The sequence below is a fragment of the Sus scrofa genome, chromosome 10, assembly GCF_054392235.1.
Source record: "Sus scrofa isolate SSC_HxYL_T2T_F1_AM1 chromosome 10, Sscrofa_HxYL_maternal_Yorkshire_Landrace_v2.0, whole genome shotgun sequence".
In the NCBI taxonomy this organism is placed as follows: domain Eukaryota; kingdom Metazoa; phylum Chordata; class Mammalia; order Artiodactyla; family Suidae; genus Sus; species Sus scrofa.
The window spans coordinates 79,913,417-79,929,628 of NC_139392.1; the positions used below are offsets into that span (position 1 = coordinate 79,913,417).

The 16,212-nt window shown below is 39.3% G+C and overlaps 1 protein-coding gene across 50 annotated transcripts in view; it reads right to left on the reverse strand.

Moving 5' to 3' along the window:
- Window positions 1–16,212, reverse strand: part of MLLT10 (MLLT10 histone lysine methyltransferase DOT1L cofactor) — a 244,119-nt gene that overhangs the window by 164,038 nt on the left and 63,869 nt on the right. For all 50 annotated transcript variants that reach the window (XM_084980343.1, XM_084980363.1, XM_084980336.1 and 47 more), the window contains one exon: window positions 10,638–10,692. In XM_084980343.1, the coding sequence (XP_084836469.1) occupies window positions 10,638–10,643 (6 nt within the window). In that variant the 5' untranslated portion in view covers window positions 10,644–10,692. The remainder of the gene's footprint in view (window positions 1–10,637; window positions 10,693–16,212) is intronic.

Genomic DNA, 16,212 nt, shown 5'->3' on the forward strand with positions numbered 1-16,212 from the left:
GAGCTGTGGTGCAGGTCGCAGACATAGCTCAGATCCTGCATTCCTGTGACTGTGGTACAGGCCAGCAGCTGCAGCTCTGATTTACCCCCTAGCCTGGAAACTTCCATATGTCACAGATGCAACTCCTAAAAAAAAAAAAAAAAAAAAAAGAAAAAGAAAGAAAAAAGAAAAAAGCAAAGAGACTGGCTGACTGAATTAAGAACATAATCCAACTATACAAGCATACCTCACTTTATCGCTCTTCACAGATGTTGCATTTTTAATAATCTGAAGGTTTCTGGCAGCCCTACATCAAGCAAGTCTACTAATACCATTTTTCCAACATTTGCTCACTTCATATCTCTTTCTCACATTTACAATTCTCACAATATCTCAAGTTTGTCATTATTATGTTTGTTATGGTAGCTGTGATCGGTAATCTCTGAGATGACAATTTTAATTATTTTAAAAGCCATGCCATGTAAGTCAGCAAATTTAATTAACAAATGCCTGTTCTGACTGCTCTACTGACCAGCTGTACCCCCATCTCTCTCCCTCTCCATAGGCCTCCCTACTCCCCAAGATACAACAATATTGAAATTCTGTTCAAGTAGTGTTTAAGTGAAAGGAAGAGCTGTACATCTCTCTCTTTAAATCAAAACCTAATGATTTGATTTAAAGTAATGATTAAGCTCAGTGAGGAACTATGTCAAAAGCCAAGACAGGTTGAAAGCTAGACCTCAGGCACCAAACACCCCAGTTGCAAATACAAATGAAACGTTGCTAAAGAAAATTTATAATGCCACTACATACAAATGGTAAGAAAATGAAACAACCTTATTGCTAATATGGAGGAAGTTTTAGAAGTCTGGATATGAGACCAAACCAGCCACAAAAGCCTAATCCACAGCAAGGCCTTAACTCTCTTCAATTCTAAAAAGTCTGAGAGAGGTGAGGAAGCTACAGAAGAAACAAATGAAGACGCGAACTGAGGTTGGTTCATGGTGTTTAAGGAAAGAAGCTGCCTCCATAACATCACAGTGCAAGGTGAAGTAGCAAGACCTGATACAAAAGCTAGAAGGTGGGATTAAGATGGCGGAACAGAAGGACGGGAGGCCAACTTCTCTCTAAAAACAACAAAACTCACAACCAAAGGCTGAGCAATTTTCAGCCAAATGGACCGGAAACCTTCAAAACAATATCCTCCTCCAGAAGACAAAGAGGAGGCCACATCAAGAGGTAAGAGGGGCGATTACATGATATAAACAACCCTATACCTCCTGGGTGGAAAGCCCCACAGACTGGAAAGTAACTGGTTCACAGAGACTCACCTACAGGAGTGAGAGGTGTGAGCCCCACATCAACCTCCCACGTGTGGGGATCTGGCACTGGAAGAAAGAGCCCCTGGAGCATCTGGCACTGAAGGCTAGCAGGGCTTGTGTGCAGGAGCTCCACAGGACTCGGGGAAACAGAGACCCCATTCTTAAAAGGCGCACACGGACTTTCACATGCACTGGGTCCCAGGGCAGAGCGAGGTCTCCACAGGAATCTGGGTCAAACCTGACTGCAGTTCTTGGAGGACCTCCTGGGAAAACAGGGGTGAATGTGGCTTGTTGGGGAGGAAGGACATTGGAAGCAAAGCTCTCCGGAATATTCAGCAGCAAGCCTTTCTCTGGAGGTGGCCATTTTGGGAAAATCTGGCCCCACCCATCAGTCTGCGAAGCCCCAGGCCAAACAACAACACAGATAGGATCACAGCCCCGCCCCTCAGTAAACAGGCAGCCTAAAGACCCCGACCCAGCACACAACCACCTCCAATCTCAACCAGAGATAAAGCCCCCCCCCCAACCGGAAGAAAAGGAATCAGCTCCACCTACCAGTGGGCAGGCATCAGTCCCTCCCATCAGGAAGTCTACAGCAAGCCCCCCTACCAACTTCAGCCACAAGGGGGGCAGACACCAGAAGGAACAGAGGCTACAACTCTATTACCTGTAGAAAGGTCACCACACCAAAAACCGGTAAAAATGAAAACACAGAGAACTATAACTCAGATGAGGGAGAAAGAAAAGTCCCCAGAAAATCAGCTAAGTGAGCAGGAGATTCTCAGCCTCCAGGAAAAAGACTTTAGACTGTTGATGCTAAAGAGGATGCAAGACATTGGAAATAAACGGGAGGCAAACATGGACAACGTACAGGAAACACTGAGCAAAGAGATATAAAACTTAAGCAAGAAGAGATGCAACGTACAATAACTGAAATAAAAAATTCTTTAGAAGCAGCAAACAACAGAATACGGGAGGCAGAAGAAAGAGTAAGCAAGGTGGAGGACAGATTAGTGGAAACCACTGATGTAGAACAGAAAAGAGAAAAAAGATTGAAAACGAATCAAGAGAGTCTCAGAGAACTCTGGGACAATGTTAAACGCACCAACATTCGGGGAGCTCCCGTCGTGGCTCAGTGGTTAACAAATCCAACTAGGAACCATGAGGGTTCGATCCCTGCCCTTGCTCAGTGGGTTAAGGATCCGGCATTGCCAGCGAGCTGTGGTGTGGGTCGCAGACGCAGCTCGGATCCCGCCTTGCTGTGGCTCTGGCGTAGGCCGGCAGCTACAGCTCCAATTCGACCCCTAGCCTGAGAACCTCCATATGCTGCCGGAGTGGCCCAAGAAAATGGCAAAGAGACAAAAAAAAAAAAAAAAAAAAAGACACACCAACATCCCTATTATAGGGGTGCCAGAAGGAGAAGAGAGAGAGAAGGGGACAGAAAAAACATTTGAGGAGGCAATAGCCAAAAACTTCCCTAACATGGGAAAGGAACCACTCACCCAAATCCAGGAAGCACAACGAGTACCATGTAAAATAAACCCAAGGAGGAATACCCCGAGGCACATGTTAATCACACTGACCAAAATTAAAGACAAACAGAAACTATTGAAAGCAGCTAGGGAAAAGAAACAAGTAACATACAAGGGAACCCCGATAAGGTTACTGGCAGATTTTTCAGCAGAAACTCTGCAGGCCAGAAGGGAGTGGCATGATATACTTAGCGTGATGAAAGGAAAAAACCTCCAACCAAGATTGCTTTACCCAGCAAGGCTCTCATCCGAATTTGAAGGAGAATGCAAAACCTTCACAGATAAGCAAAAGCTGAGAGAACTCAGCAACACTCAACCAGCTTTACAGCAAATACTAAAGGAACTTCTCTAGGCAGAAAAGAAAAGGCTGCAACAGGAAACAAAAACACCACAAACGACAAGGCTCACCAGTAAAGGTATATATATATACAGTAAAGATGTGAAATCATCCACGCACAATTATGCCAACAAAATCAGAAATCATGACAAGAGGAGGGTACAAATGCAGGACACTGGAGATGAACTTGCAATTAAGAGAACAACAACTGCAAATAATCTCATGTGTGTGTGTATATGTATATATACATATATATATATACATATATATATATATATATACATAGAGAGAGAGAGAGAGAGAGAGAGAGAGAGAGAGAGAGAGAGAGACTCCTATATCAAAACTTCAAAATAACTGCAAACCAAAAATCTACAGTTGACACACAAACAAGGAATCTCTGAAAAAGAAATGTATCTCACAGTAAATAAGTGCATAATCCACCATGAAGGGGGTCATTTGACATCATTCTTGGAATGCCGAAGTCTTCTTAGAACTGATTCTGATTTCCTCTCCATCAAAAAATTTATGATAATTATAATTAAATAATGTAACTGTACAATTAAATAATATGGTTCTACAACTGTATAATTAATAACCATTTCTCCCCACGGTACAATGTAAGGTCTATAATGTCTTCTTTATCACATCACCTAGAATGGTGTAATGCCTATACTGAAGCATCAATAAGATGTAACAAATTGTGAGGATATATTTATATAGTTACACTGTTTTTTAACCAATTTATGCAATTTATATTTTACTTATTTTCAGAGGGTGTATTATTTTTGTTATTCTTACCAGTTAAGCTATTCTTTTTATTATGTTGTACAAAATATTTAATGGTATATAATAAGGCTTTCTTCTTTATAAATTTTAGTTTCATAATATACACAATTTTAATATAATGCTAATTTTTAAAGAAAAATTGTAACATAATAGATAATACTAAATAGTAAATATGAAAGCCATACAAAATGGGATAAACTATAGAATAAATTTCCTATTTGTCTCAAAAAAAAAAAAAAGAGAGAAAAGAAAAACAAACTCACCTCACAAAAATAAAAAAAAAAATTGAAGTATAGGTGATTTATAATGGTGTGTTAGTTCCTGGTGTACAGCAAAGTGATATACATACATACACACACACACTCCAGATTCTTCCCATTACACTTCTTTATGCTGAATATAGTTGCCTGTATATATATATATATATATATATATATATAATACAGCAAAGACATCCTGAAAAAGGAAAACGGAGCTGGAGGAATCAGGCTCCCGGACTTAAGACTATACTACAAAGCAACAATCATCAAAACTGCATGGTACTGGCACAAAGACAGAAATATAGATCAGTGGAACAGGATAGAAAGCCCAGAATTAAACTCATGCACCTACAGGCAACTAATCTATGACAAAGGAGGCAAGACTATACAATGGAGAAACGACAGCCTGTTCAATAAGTGGTGCTGGGAAAACTGGACAGCCACATGGAAAAGAAGGAAATTAGAACACTCCCTAACACCATACACAAAAATAATCTCAAAATGGATCAAAGACCTAGATATAAGAACAAATTACTATAAAACTCTTAGAGGAACCCATAATCAAACTTCAGAATTTCTGCACAGCAAAGGAATCCCTAAACAAAACCAAAAGACAGCCCACAGAATGGAAGAAAATCTTTGCAAGTGAATCAACTGACAAGAAATTAATCACCAAAATTTATAAACACCTTCTGCAGCTCCATATCAAAAAAACAAACAAACCCATCAAAAAATGGGCAGAAGATCTAAACAGACAGTTCTCCAAAGAACACATACGCATGGCCAAAAAAACACATGAAAACATGTTCAACATCACTCATTATTAGAGAAATGCAAATCAAAACCACTATGAGGGACCAGCTTACACCAGCCAGAATGGCCAGCATCCAAAAGTCTACAAACAAGAAGTGCTGGAGAGGGTGTGGAGAAAAAGGAACCCTATGACACTGTTGGTGGGATTGTAAAGTGGTGCAACCACTGTGGAAAACCGTATGGAGAGTCCTTAGAAAACTAAACACACAAACTCCCATTTGATCCAGAAATCCCACTCCTGGGCATCTACCCAGAGAAAAGCACGACTCGCAAAGACACATGTACTCCGATGTTCATTGCAGCACTATTTTCAATAGCCAAGATGTGGAAACAACCTAACTGTCCGTCGACAGAGGGGTGGATCAAGAAGATGTGATACAGATACACAATGGAATATTACTCAGCCATTAAAAGGAAAGAAATAACAGCATTTGCAGCAACATGGGTGGACCTAGAAATTATCATGCTAAGTGAAGTCAGTCAGACAGTGAGACACCAACATCAAATGCTATCACTTATAGGTGGAATCTAAAAAAAGAACACAATGAACTTCTTTGCAGAACAGATACTGACTCACAGACATTGAAAAACTTATCGTCTCTGGAGGAGACAGTTTGGGCGGTCGGGGGGATGCACTGAGGGTTTGGGATGGTAATGCTATAAAATTTGGTTGTGATGATTGTTGTACAACTATAAATGTAATAAATTCATTGAGTGATATAAAAAATAAAATTACAGTAAATTTTAAAAAAATACAAGGTTTCTTTCTGAAGTGATAAAAATGTTCTAAAATTGACTGTGGTGTACTGCACATATTAGTAAGTATTGAAAGGAAATATAAGTTGAACACTTGAAATGAGTGAGATATATGACATAAACTATATCCCAATAAAGCTGCTTAAAAAAAGCAAAGACCTTCTCAAATCAATAAACTAATTATATACCTACCTTAAAGAAGCAGGAAAAAAGAAAACTAAACCCAAAGCCAGCAGAAGGAAGAAAAGGGTGTAGTGGAGATAAAATAGAAAAACAAAAATAACAGGGACAATCAACAAAACCAAAAGTTCTTTGACAACATCAACAAAGTTGACCAAATTTTTTTTGGGCCACACCCATGGTATACACAGGTTCCCACGCCAAGGATCAAACCCACAGTACAGCAGTGACATGACCAGATCCTTACCCTGATGAGCCACCAGGGAACTCTAAAACTGATAAACTAAGAAAAAAAAGAATCAAATTACTAAAATCAAAAATCAGAGTGGAGATATTATCATTAACCTTAACAAAAATAAAAAGAATTTTAAGAGAATAACATGAGCAAATGCCACAAATTGGATAACCTATATGAAATGGACAAATTCCTAGAAACACATAAGCTAACAAAACTGACTCAAGAAAAAGAAACATATCTATAACAAGAGACTGAATCAATCAACAAGCAAAAACCTCCAAACAAAGAAAAGCCCAGGACTAGATGCCTTCATAAGTGAATTCTACCAAATATTTAAAGCACCAATAATACAAATCCTTCTCAAACTCTTCCAAAGGAAATTGAAGAGGGTACACTTAGGGAGTTCCCGTTGTATCTCACCAGAAATGAACCCGACTAGTATCCATGAAGATATGGGTTTGATCCTTGGCCTTGCTCAGTGGGTTAAGGATCCAGCAGTGTTGCTGCAAGCTGTGGTATAGGTCACAGATGCGACTTGGATCCCATGTTGCTCTGGCTGTGGGGTAGGCCAGCAGCTACAGCTCCAATTGACCCCTAGCCTGGGAACTTCCATATGCTGTGGGTGCAGACCTAAAAAGACACACACACACACACACACACACATACACACACACACACACACAAAACAAACAGGGGCACTCTTCCTAACTCATTCTATGAGGCCAGTATGATATCAAATACCCCCAAAGTAAGAAAACAGAAGAAAACAAAATAACAGTACAATGAATGTAACTGTAATTATTCTCAAGTATATCAGTGTCCTAGAGCAGCTATAAAAAACTGCAACAGGACTTCCTGCTGTGTCACACTGGCTTAAGAATCCGACTGCAGGGAGTTCCCAACATGGTTTGATGGAAACGAACCCAACTAGTATCCGTGGGGTTGCAAGTTTGATCCCTGACCTCGCTCAGTGGGTTAAGGATCCGGCACGGCCATGATCTAGGGTGTATGTCACAGACTCAGCTCAGATCCTGAGTGGCTGTGGCGTAGGTGGGCAGCTAAAGCTCCAATTCGACCCCTAGCCTGGGAACTTCCATAAGACCAAAAAAAAAAAAAAAAAAAAAGCCTGTAAAAATTTACCACTTCTAGTAACTCACTTTTATCCCTCCTACTTCTTCTGTCTCAAACAGTTCCTCAATCTCTCCTTTGGACCTACTGTCTTATCTATGTGGACTAAAGATTCCAACATCAGGAGTTAGAATTGTAGCACAGCAGAAACGAATCCAACTAGGAACCGTGAGGTTGTGGGTTTGATCCCTGGCCTCACTGAGTGAGTTAAGGATCTGGAGTTGCCATGAGCTGTGGAGTAGGTCACAGATGCTGCTCAGATCCTGCACTGCTGTGGCTGTGGCATAGGCCAGCAGGTGTAGCTCTGATTCAACCCCTAGCCTGGGAATCTCTATATGCCACAGGTGCAACCCCAAAAAGGAAAAAAAAAAAGAAATTTAGACTCTAACATCAGAGCATAAAGCCAAAAAACGTATATATAAACAAAACTATCCATAAAAACCCTTTAAAATTCTAGTAGAGAAAGTACATTATACTATACAGAGTTGTGAATATACAACCCTGCTGTATTCGAGTTCTTCTAACTGTTCAGATAGTGTCTATCAATGGCCCTCAACTCATGTTAAAAGTTCCTCTTCGGAGTTCCCTGCTGGTCTAGTGGTTAGGACTCAACAATTCCACTGCTGCACCCTGGGTTTAATCTCTGGTCTGGGAACTAAGATCCCAAATCAAGCCAATGTGGGCTGCAGCCAAAAAAATAATAATAATAAAATAACATAAAATTCTCTCTTCAAAATATAAGTAAGCAGACCACCTCTTGGCCCCCTTGATAGTACACTTCAATTCTTTGTTAATGATGGTTGGGAAAGTCTTACAATCATTCACAAGGCAATCCCACATAGGCATGCCTAGAATATCAGCTCAGTGAATAAAACAGCGAACTGAATTACCTATATAATTTAAATTGTTGTTTTTTTTCTCTCTCTCAACCCTCTAGACCATATAGCTGACTTTAAGTATACTAAATGCACTATGATCCTGCTCCACCTTTCTTTTCTATACTTGGTCTGGTCTCATTCGCTTCCAATTCATAAACCACAATGCTGCCAAAAGTTATCTTTCTAAAATAGAAAACTCATGTTATTCCTCAACTTCAATGGCTCCCCACAACCAAGAGGATTAAGTCCTAAGTATAAGAAAAAGGGAGGAAGGGGGAGAAGAGAGGAGTGAGAGGGAGGGGAAGGAGGAGGGTGGAAAAAGGGAGAGAAGGAGAAGGAACAAAGTCAAGGCAAGGAAGAAGGGAAGGAAAGGGAAAAGACAGGAGAGAAGGAAAGCAAAGAAAATCTTGCTAAACCATAAGCTCCACCTCTCAGAAGGCCTACCATTCAAACTTTACAAAGCAAATTCCTGATATACCTGTGTCTGCTTCCCCCTTTGCCTATTATAACCCAATGTTATTCCAACTCATCTAAAAAGCCTAATATATGAGGTGCTCCTACGAAAGCTCCAACAAATCAAAGAGAAAAAAATCAACAACCAAACACAAAAAGCATATGAAGAGATCAACTACAGAAGGGACAATACAAATTGACTTGCTCTTAAAAACATAAAAAGATGCTCAACTTCACTCATAATGAGAGAAATGCACAATGACTGCTCTGAGATACCAACGTTCACCAAAGGTATGAAGAATAGGTTTTTTGTTCACTGCTGCTGGGAACACAAATTAGTATAACCACCAAGGAGAATAATTTGGGAATATCTACCAAAATAATTGCAAAATCTCCTTGGCACAACAGTTACACTTCTGGGGATAAAAATAATCCTATAGATGTCCTTGCATACAAGCAAAATGACATATATACAAGCATTAGTCATAAAAGCAAAAGATTAGAAAGTCCATCAACAGGTGACTAACTACATAACATAGTGAAAAAGAAAGTTCTGTATCACTAACAGATAAACTGTTCAGGGAAAAAAACTTAAGACATAAGAGAGTATGTGTAATAGTCATCAATTCACACACAAGTTACAGAAAATATTTCTCTATTCATATTTATCTGTATATGCAAAAATTAATAGTAACTATGTTGGTCGCAGAAAAGTTGCTGAAAAACTAGACAGATGGTGAACAGGAACAGGAGGGATGGTTAATATTTGAAATTTTGGATAATATGACAGTCTAAACATTAAATTTTAAAATATACATAAAGTGCTAGCGAGAAACATTGCATTTTTCCCTTTTATTTACTCATGCCACGACTTTTTTCTATACCAAAATATACAGAGTTGGTGGTCTAAAATGGACGCATATACTAATAGTAGTTTTAGCTCTAGTTTTTTGAGTTTCTTCATTAATTACTTAATTTTCATAGTATATCACAGTTTAATAAATTAATATCTACATATTTAAGGATGGTACTGAAATATCAAGTAGAATTTGTAGTAGATTTCTTAAGAAAGGTAATTGAAAATGGGAAATACAAAAGGGTCCTCAGGAAAGCACACCAAAATTTAAAACCCAGAATTTCTACATAATCAAGCAACGAAGAACTGCATGCAAGTGTTAAAATTAACATTCATGAGAAATGTCATTTGTCTAACGACACACAAAAGAGAAGGAATCAAAATAGCTGATTTTATCTCTACAACAACAACAACAAGTGGCTTCTTTTCCCAACAATAATTTTTTTTCCACTGCATTCCCAGCATATGAAAGTTCTCAGGTCAGGGATCGAACCCATGCCACAGCAGTCACAATGCTGAACTCTTAACCCATTGCAACAGAAGAGAACGCCAATAATTTCTAAAATAAGAAGATGCATCCATTAAAACAAATAAAGATTTTAATTAGAAGTTTGTGGATTATTCTGAAGTTAAAAAAAGAAAAAAAAAAAAACCTTAAGTCTGTCCAAAACAGAAAAATTGTATTTCAGTTAAAAAAAGACTTCGTTAGGAGTTCCCGTTGTGGCACAGTGGTTAATGAATCCAATTAGGAACCATGAGGTTGCAGATATGATCCCTGGCCTTGCTCAGTGGGTTAAGGATCCGGCGTTGCCATGAGCTGTGGTGTAGGTCACAGACACAGCTCTGATCCCGCATTGCTGTGGCTCTGGCATAGGCCGGTGGCTACAGCTCCAATTAGACCCCTATCCTGGGAACCTCCATATGTTGCAGGTGCGGCACTAGAAAAGACAAAAAGACCAAAAAGGAAAAAAAAAAAGACTTCATAAATTACATGCAGTACTGTTAAAAGTATTTGAGTGGCAAACACTATTTGCTAGAATATGAACTCCCAGATATTTTTTAAATACTTTCCCACTTCAGTTTTCAGCAAAAATTTTTTTCAAAATTCTCTGCACTTACCGCCATTATCTGTTCTTTTTAAAGCTCCATCCTTATGAGGACACAGTTCACATCTCTATTAAAAAAGGGAGGGGGAAACAAAAAGATTTTTCAGATTACCAAACTACAACGTCTTCCCTGTAACTACAAAACCATTAAAAACGTGGAAGCAGCCATTTGTAGTAGTTTCCACCAAGACTATTTCAAATAATCCTCACCCAGTAATTTTCCTTGACATGCGATATTCCTCAGAGTGCCATGTAATAACAACTTTTTTAAAAAGTAAATTTTACTTAAAATTTAAATTCCTGCCATGATTCCTTTTCTAAAGGTTACATTAATAAAAACAAAAAGATTTGCTCAACATAGGACTGGGAAACAGTTTTAAATACTTGTGTCTATCCCTTTAGTTTCTGTCTAGAATCAAAAAAGATAACTATATAGACAGTTGGATGTGGTTTCTTCTAAAATAAACAGCCAAACTCAACCTTTGAATTTTTTTTTTTTTACCTGCACCCATGGCATGCAACCTGAGCCACTGCAGTGACAGACAACACTGAATCCTTAACGCATTGAGCCACATAGGTACTCCCTAATTCAGAAATGTGATTTACTGATTTAGGGGGAAGGCCTGGTCTCACATTTACTGACCAGCCTCTGGAAGGAACTGCTATAATAATTCTACTTACTCTTATGATTCAACCACAGTGGTACTCAGAAGTTATTCTGGATCCCTCTCCCCACCACTCCCACAATTTAAAACCAGAAATAAATATCAAGCCAGTATTGCCATTTCCTTTCACTACTGACAAGTTGACTAATTATAAAAATCAAAAAGAGTTTCAATAAAACTATCTAACCATGACGACTATACTCCTGGACGTCATATATGACTACTCTTTACACCTTCCTTGCTCTCCAAAGAGTTTGAAGCATATAACATAGCAATACAAATGAGTTACAAAGGAAAATACGAGCAGAAAATTAAAATAGGGAATAAGTACACAATGAGCTACTAGGAAGATTAAAAGACAAAACTAGTAAAATTATCTATATCCACAATAAGTAGGTAAGAGTTACACAGAACAATTGAATGTAAAATAGCAAAACAGTAATCATGAGGGGAGGAAAGTACAAATGCAGAATATCCACAATGCATTTGATATTAAGAGATCAAGAGTTCCCATCATGGCACAGCAGAAACAAATCCTACTAGGAGCCAGGAGGTTGCAGGTTCAATCCCTGGCCTTGCTCAGTGGGTTATGGATCCGGCATTGCTGTGAGCTATGGCATAGGCCAGCAGCAATAGCTCAATAAGTCGCAGACACAGCTTGGATCTGGCATTGCTGTGGCTGTGGCATAGGCCAGCAGCAATAGCTCCAATTAAATTCCTAGCCTGGGAACCTGGGAACATCCATATGCTGTGGGTGTGGACCTAAAAAACCAAAAAAAAAAAAGAAAGAAAGAAAGAAAGAAAAAGAAATTAAGAGATCAGGAACTTAAAACAATCAAACATAAACAAGAGCATATATGTATGAACCACTATTCAAAACCTCATGGTGGAGTTCCCATTGTGGTGTAGCAGAAATGAATCCAACTAGGAACCATAAGTTTGCAATCCCTGGCATTGCTTAGTGGGTCAAAGGATACGGCACTGCCGTGAACTATATAGGTTGCAGATACGGCTTAGATACAACATTGCTGTGGCTGTGGTAAAGGCTGGCAGCTGTAGCTCTGACTTAGCCCCTAGCCTGGGAACGTTCATATCCCAGGGGTACAGCCCTAAAATGCAAAAAAAAACAAAAGAAAGAAAACCTCATGGTAACTGCAAACTAAAAATCCATAACAGATACATACACAAAAAAGAAAAAGGAATCCAAACCCAAACATAGCCCTAAAGAAAGAAAAGAAAACAAAGTAAGAAGAAATTGGGGGCAGGGTGCCTGGCTACAAAAACAAATCCAAAACAACTAACAAAAGGTCCAAAATCAAATGCTGTCACTGACATGTGAAATCTAAAAAAAGGACACAATGAACGTCTTTGCAGAACAGACAGATACTGACTCACAGACTTTGAAAAACTTATGGTTTCCAAATGAGACAGGTTGGGGGTGGAGGATGAGCTGTGTGTTTGGGATGGAAATGCTATAAAATTGGGTTGTGATGATCATTGTGTAACTATAAATGCAAACAAAAGGTAATAAGAATACATGTCAAAAATGACTTTAAATATAGGCATTCCCGTCGTGGCGCAGTGGTTAATGAATCCGACTAGGGGTTGCGGGTTCGATCCCTGGCCTTACTCAGTGGGTTGGGGAATCTGGCGTTGCCGTGAGCTGTGGTGTGGGTTGCAGATGCGGCTTGGATCCTGCGTAGCTGTGGCTCTGGTGTAGGCCAGCGGCTACAGCTCTGATATACCCCTAGCCTGGGAGCCTCCATGTGCCAAGGGAGCGGCCCTAGAAAAGGCAAAAAAAAAAAAAAAAAAAAAGACTTTAAATATAAATGAACCAAATGCTCCAAACAAAAGACTAGCTAAATGGAAAGAGAAATAAGACCTATGTATGTACTGCCGATTAAGTAAGATACACACTGCAGACCTAGAGACATACACACGCAGTCTGAAAGTGAGGGATGGAAAAGGTATCCCACACAAAGAGAAATTCAAACAAAGCTGGAATATAAACATTTATGTCAGACAAAAAGGACTTTAGGAGATGTGCTGGGGTTGCGGGGTGGAAATCCTGTGAAATTGTATTGTGATGATCATTATACAACTACAGATGTGATTAAAAAAATAAAATAAAATCAAAAAAAGGAAAAGACAAAAAGGACTTTAATACAAAGACTAACAAGAGATATAGAAGGACACTACATAATGATCGAGGGATCAATCCAAGAAGATATAATAATGATAAATGTGTATGAACTCAACATAGAGGCACCACAATATATAAAGCAAATGTTAACAAACATAGAAGGAATAATTGACAGTAACACAGTAATAGTGGAGGACTCTCACACCCCACTTTTATCAATGGACAGATCATCTCAACAAAATCACAAGGAAACATGGGCCTTAAATGACACATTAGACAAGATAGAATTAATTGATATTTATAATGCATTCCATTTGAAAGCAGAATACACACTGTTTTCAAGTACACCTAGAACATTCTCCAGGACAGATCACATGCTAGGCCACAAACAAGCCTTGGTAAATTTTACGAAAGAGAAATGATATTAAGAATCTTCCGGAGTTCCCATCGTGGTGCAGTGGTTAACGAATCCGACTAGGAACCATGAGGTTGCGGGTTCGGTCCCTGCCCTTGCTCAGTGGGTTAACGATCTGGCGTTGCCGTGAGCTGTGGTGTAGGTTGCAGACGCGGCTCGGATCCCACGTTGCTGTGGCTCTGGCGTAGGCCGGTGGCTACAGCTCCGATTCAACCCCTAGCCTGGGAACCTCCATATGCCGCGGGAGCGGCCCAAGAAAGAGCAACAACAACAACAACAACAAAAAAAAAAAAAAAAAAAAAAAGAATCTTTTCCTACACTATGAGACTAGAAACCAACTACAAGAAAAAAACTGCAAACACATGGAGACTAAACAATATGCCACTAAACAATCAATGGATCACAGAACTAATCAAAGAGAAAATAAAAAATACCCAGACAAATGGTAACAAAAACTTCACAACCCAACACCAACGGCACTCAGCAAAAGCAATTTTAAGAGGAAAGTTTACAGCAATAAAAGCTTGCCTCAGTGTGAAAAAAATCTCAAATAAACAACATAACCTAGAAGTTCCTGCTGTCAGAGTGAGCTAAGAATCCAACTGCAGCAGCTCAGGTGGCTGGGAAGGCACAGGTTTGATCCCCAGCCTGGCACAGTGGGTTAAAGGATTCAGCATTGCTGCAGTGACAGCATAGGTTGCAGCTGCAGCTCAAATTCCATCTCTGGCCCAGGCACTTCCATATGGGTACTACCACTAAAAAAAAAAAAAAAAAAAAAAAAAAAAATTAACCTTACACCTAAAAAAGCTACAGAAACAAGAATAGACAAAACCAACAGTTAGTGCAATGAAAGAAGTCATGAAGATCAGAGTAAAAATAATATAAATCTAGTTCCAATTGTGGCTCAGAAGTTTAAGCTAGGATCCATGAGGACGAGGGTTCCACCCCTGGCCTTGCTCAGCGGATTAAGGATCTGGTGTTGCTGCAAGCTGCAGCATAGATCGTGGGTGCACCTTGGATCTGGCATTGCTGTGGCGGTGGTGTAGGCAGCTATGGCTCCAATTCAACCCTGTTGTCTGGGAATTTCCTTATGCCACAGGTACAGCCCTAAAAAGACAAAAGCAAACAACAAACAAACAAATAAATGAAATGGAAACTAAAAGAAAAAACAGATAAGCTCAATGAAACTAAATGCTGGTTCTTAGAAAAGATAAACAAAATTGATAAACTGTTACGCAGATTTACCAAGAAAAAAAGAGAGAAGACTCGAATAAATAAAACCAGAAATGAAAAAAAGAAGTTACAAAGGAAGTACAAAGGCTCATAAGTGACTACTATAAGCAACTATATGCCAATAAAATGGAAAACTTAGAAAAAAGGGACAAATTCTTAAAAGGTATCTATCATCTCCCAAGAATGAATCAGGAAGAAAAAGAAAAGTTGAATCAATAATTTTAAAACATTCCCAACAAACAAAAGTCCCCAGGAGCAGATGGATTCACAGGTTCCACCTAACATTTAGAGTTAACACCTATCCTCCTCAAAGTATTCCCAAAAAATTGTCAAGAAAAAAGACTTCCCTATTTATTCTGAGGCCATCAGCCTGATACCAAAACCACACAAAGTTATCACACACAGGAGTTCCCATCGTGGCTCAGTGGAAATGAATCTGACTAGCATCCACGAGGTCGAACATTTGATCCCTGGCCTTGCTTAGCAGGTTAAAGGATCTGACATTGCTGTGAGCTATGGTGTAGGTTACAGACAGGGCTTGGATCCTGCGTTGCTGTGGCTGTGGCATAGGCCAGTAGCTATAGCTCCAATTCGACCCCTAGCCTGGGAACCTCCATGTGCCTCAGATGTGGCCCTAAAAAGACAAAAAAAAAAAAAAAAAAAAAAAGATAACACACAAAGAAAATTACAGGCCAGTATCACTGATGAACATAGATGCAAAAATTCTGAACAAAATACCAGCAAAAGAAATTCAACAATAATTTTTTCTTTTTTCTTTTGCTTTTCAGAGCCGCATCCACGGCATATGGAAATTCCTAACTAGGGGTCGAATCAGAGCTACAGCTGCTGGCCTAACCACAGCTACAGCAACATGGGAACCGAGGTGCATCTGTGACCTACACCACAACTCACGGCAATGCCAGATCCCAGACCCACTGAGTGAGGCCAGGGATCAAACCCCCATCTTCAAAGACACTAATTGGATTCACTTCCCCTCCCCCAACAATAAATTAAACACACCAGAGACCATGATCAAGTGGAATTTAACAAAGATGCAAGATTTTTTAACATCCACATATCAATGTGATACATCACATTAACAACCTTAAGAATAAAAACCATATGATCACCT